At 37.2% G+C, this 4,608-nt stretch overlaps 1 protein-coding gene across 1 annotated transcript; it reads right to left on the minus strand.

Annotated features, from left to right (window-relative positions):
- Positions 1-246: 246 nt before the first annotated feature.
- LOC124890043 (protein LTO1 homolog) lies at positions 247-1,576 on the minus strand (the record flags this gene model as incomplete). The annotated part of the gene is made up of 2 exons (XM_047401936.1): positions 247-879; positions 1,490-1,576. Coding segments are annotated over 2 exons (561 nt in total), but the record flags the coding sequence as incomplete, so codon positions are not given.
- Positions 1,577-4,608: the final 3,032 nt, after the last annotated feature.

Raw genomic sequence — 4,608 nt, forward strand, 5'->3', positions numbered from 1 at the left:
CTTTTACCAGGAAGCTAGACTTATAGTTTCCTAATCTAATCTTAAAGCTAGAGAATCACTTATTATAAATAATTTTAAGATGTATAATCCTGTTTTCTATACATCTAGATATGTTTATTTCACTGGAGGTGCTGCAGCCAATAAATCTGACTTATATAATAAAATCACATGCAATAAGTTTTTTCTTATCTAAAGTACCTTCCTTGCGTATGTATAAGACCAAATCCATTCGATTTCTAGAAAGGATTACTAAGAAGTAAAATGTGTTTCTCAAGAAATGATATTTCTTCAGTCTAATGCTTACACAAATCATAGATCATTAATGCTTATAGACATCACTCATCTACTAGAGTATATATTGTCTACAAGGAAAGTACCTGATCAGACCATTGATGATTAGACCAATTAGAATCCGGTCTTATCGATCCCAGAGGCTTTGGGGTACCCATCACACTCCAGTCTAATATTCAGAGTTGCACAAATAGTTCTAAATTTCAATCTCAAAGAGTCAATAGTATCAGTGGCGGACTCGTTCTCTGGATCAGAGAAGGGGTATGTACGGAGCAATCCATCCATCTGTTTGATGCTTTTCTGCACTCGGGATGAGAAACAGGTTGGTTCTACTAGGATTGCAGCATTCCAGACTTCAATACAACCTCTGTAAAAACCTAATTCTTTGCCTACTTCAAACCCCGTTTTGAGCCCTACCTGGTTGCCTTCATCTTTACCAGAATTTAGACCATCCGTATAGCCTTCCGAGTATCCTTCTTTGTAATGAGCGTCCTCTAGATTCAATGCTGAGTCAAAAATGTCGTCAACTGTATTAACGGTCTGAGAACTCGTCGATACTTCCCCAAGACTGTCAAATATTAGAATACTCTGTAGTAGAAGAAAACATAGAAGTGTGACCCGTGAGATTTTAGATGTTAAATACTTGCTGACAAATCAAAATTTGGCAAGACTTTGTTCAAAACCCTTCCATTTATAAAATACCCTGATAATCCAATAAATTTTGGTTCAATGACCAAAGCCATAACTACTTTCCAAAAATTAGAAAAAGATGAATAGTAAATGAACAGAGATGGCAAAGGCTGACTTAGCAGCAATAACAACATAACCCGTCTAATCCCACGAGTGGGGTCTGGGGAGGGTAGTGGGCATGCAGACCTTATTGCTACCTTACCTAGGGAGGTAGAGAGGTGGTTTCCAATAGACCCTCGGCTCAAGTAAAAGCATTACAAAGCGGTTCGAAAAAGGAGCAAATCAAGAGCTGCTCAATATTAAACTAAAATAAGAGGTATTGGCAGCATTCAAGGGGAAAAATTCGTCAAACATCCAAAAAAGCAACAAAGACTTGCTCGGACTCCGCGGCAACCCGTCTCGACAAGAGACTGGCGCGGGTGCTTCCGCAGTCTCAGATTCAGTCAAAAGATTTTGGATTCGTTGACCAAAATCAGGGGAAACATTGGATAATAGACCGGCGACTTACCTGGAAAAATTCCGACCGGCGACTCCACCGGCAACTGTAAAGTTGAAAATTCCGACCGGCGGCTTCACAACTGAACAAGAGGAGTAATTACAACTTATCAATGTGCTTCAGGAAGAAACAGAGATCTCACATATCTCGTCCTAAGAGATCGATGCGGTTGTTTTATGTATTTATCTTTTTAAATTTTTTAGAATATAAAAAGAATCAATAGTGGATTTTTGAAATATTTTTATACTCTATATTTATAATATTTGATTTTTTAGCTGAATCCCCAAGCCCATAGCTATACTCGAATTCTCACCCTCCGCATCTTAAAATTTAAATTTTAACGAATCCGACTCTCGGATCCGCACCCGTCTCAGATACCCCCACCTAAGTCTAAGCAACTTAGATTAGAGATCCAAGAAAGGCCTACCATCATTTTTCAAACCAAGCGTAGCCTAGGATTTCAACTTGAAACACATTTCTAGCAAGTTCTAGACCACAAAATATGCCACAGAACTCACAAATAAACAACACCATACATGGCACATGCAAATTCGAGAAGAATATGTCTCCAAGATCCAATTAAAATAATTGAACGCAAAGAAAGTCACTCATATCCTAAAGAGACAGCTTAGTGAACTAAAGAGCCAAACGTTGATTTTAAGAGTAACTCAAACAATGCTTACTTCAATTCTTTTTTTCTTCAAAGATCAAAATTCATTTGCCATGATTTAAATGTTGGTCTTCCTTATTAATTATTGATAAGGCACATAACTATATAAATCTTATCACTTTATGACCTTAGGACTCTTTTAAAGTGGGTAAAACCTAAAGTCTCTTGCCACCCAAAACTCTTGCCTCGCCATTGCGTTCTTTGTTGGTATGGATTAAAGGAACAGCTAAAAATCAGTCATTGCCTGAGCATTGATCTAGAATCAAAGAAAGTTTATAAATTTTAGTACCAAGCAAGCCAGACATGGGCTAAGGGAAAAAAAATCACAAGCAAACACTACTTTAATTACTACACTAACTAAAACTACACCCAAAGGAGACTAATTCCCTTAAGACAGTTGTCATGCTATCCATCATTGGGAAAAGTCACTACAAATCTCACTAATACATCCGGTTCAAAAGAAAATTAACATCCTTAGAAAAAGAACCATGTCACAAAGAAAAAACAAGGATATTGCTAATTGCTAATATAAATAATAACAAAGCTAAAAATTCAAAATAAAGCATACTAATATAAACATCATAAATAAAATTAAAAATATCAAAAAAAAAGAGTTACACCAAAATCATAAAATCCGTCAACCACCATACATCATCACAAATAAATGAGCCTTCCCAACTAAAATATTGCATTTTCCCTAATGTAACTAAATAGTGAAAATCAAAGTTAGGAGGACTCTCTGTTAACTATGGTAGCAACAAAATTTTTGTCTTCCCTGACTTGATCCCCTCCTCCTTGAATCTTCACGAAACACTAAATTTTAACAAAATAAATAACTCATAACAAAATTTTCAAAATCATACTAAAGAACTCCCACATCCAAAAGTTGAAGGTGGTGGAGACGAGGATGTTGCGAAGGATGTGTGGACTTACCAGGATGGATAGGGTTAGAAATGAGACTATTCGGGAGAAGGTGGAGTGGCTTCAGTAGAGGACAAGATGCGAGAAGTGAGGTTGTGTTGGTTCGGGCATGTGATGAGGAGAGACACGGATGCTCCAATTGGGAGGTGTGAGAGGCTGGCTATAGATGATTTTAGGCGGCGCAGAGATAGGCCAAAGAAATATTGGAGGGAAATGATTAGGAAGGACATGGGATAGTTACAGCCTACGGAGGACATGACCCTCGATAGGACGGTGTAGAGGACGCAGATTAGGGTAGAGTAGTGGTTGGTAGGGGTACGTTTGTACTAGTAGGTAAGAATGCTCTTTTTGTATCAGTGCTTGTAGTGTCTTGTAGCCGCTTGTTTGTGGTGTTTTAATGGTGTCTATGATTTTGCATAGCTAGTTTATACAAGTACTTTGTGGGTGTTTTGTTTCCTTTGCTACCTAGCGGTGTGATATCCCTTTTTGTTAGTTGCTTTTAAGTCTTTGGTCCTTTATATTTGTTATCTGTCGTGAGTCGGGGGTCTATCAGAAACAGTCTCTCTACTTCAGCAAAGGTAGTGGTATGAACTGCGTACACTTTACCCTCCCCAGACCCCACTCAGTGGTAATACACTGGGTATGTTGTTGTTGTATCCTAAAGAAGAGTTCTTAACGCTGCCACATGCTTCAAATCTACCAAGGAAAATTGCAAAAAGTTGACAGTAACATGCTCAAAAGAGTCACACAAGCCAAAAGTAAGTGCATACTAAAGAGGAGCCCAAAAATTCTTCAAATACTTCTAACACACAATACTTTTTTAAGCAACAGCCTCTTACATAAATCAAATCACCCAGCTCCATTGTCAGAGAAAGCACTTCAAAACAGTCCATAAAAATGATTTAAATCAAAAAACCCATTTCACACAGTCTGGTAACTCATAGCTGAAAATTGAATGCATAAACTCATATTGTATGTGATTCATGTAATAGTTCAAACTTCAAATGATTCCAACAATTACTCGGACTTCACTAGTGAATGAAATCGGCTCTAAGACAATTTCTCGAACACATTGCAGGCATAACCTTAAACATACTTCTTGCACCAATTTGGTGACTGAATTACCCTCTCATTTTCAGGGAATTATAGTTCAGTGAAACAAAATTACAATTCAATTAGTCAACAACACAGTAATTTCACAATATCCCCCCAAACGAAAAATAAGAAGTGAAAAGAAAATAAAACAACACGAAAAATCTATCAGTGAAGGGGAAGGAATGAGAAAGCAAAAAGAGGAGAGGAGAGAGCAAAAGTGAGAGACTGGCCTGGAGTAATAATGGGTCTTTCGATACACCAGATGAGATAAGTAAAAATATTTTATGTGATTATTTTATCCCACCCTTCATATGGATAGTAATTCCATTATTTTAGTATAAATAGTAGGATAAAATAGTCCTCGGATTAGTAAATAACTCATACCAAACCTGGAATCAAGTTAATACCAAACTCAAACTTTATCCTGCGATTATTTTCCCCACCC

The sequence above is a fragment of the Capsicum annuum genome, unplaced genomic scaffold (assembly GCF_002878395.1).
Source record: "Capsicum annuum cultivar UCD-10X-F1 unplaced genomic scaffold, UCD10Xv1.1 ctg1042, whole genome shotgun sequence".
NCBI lineage: Eukaryota > Viridiplantae > Streptophyta > Magnoliopsida > Solanales > Solanaceae > Capsicum > Capsicum annuum.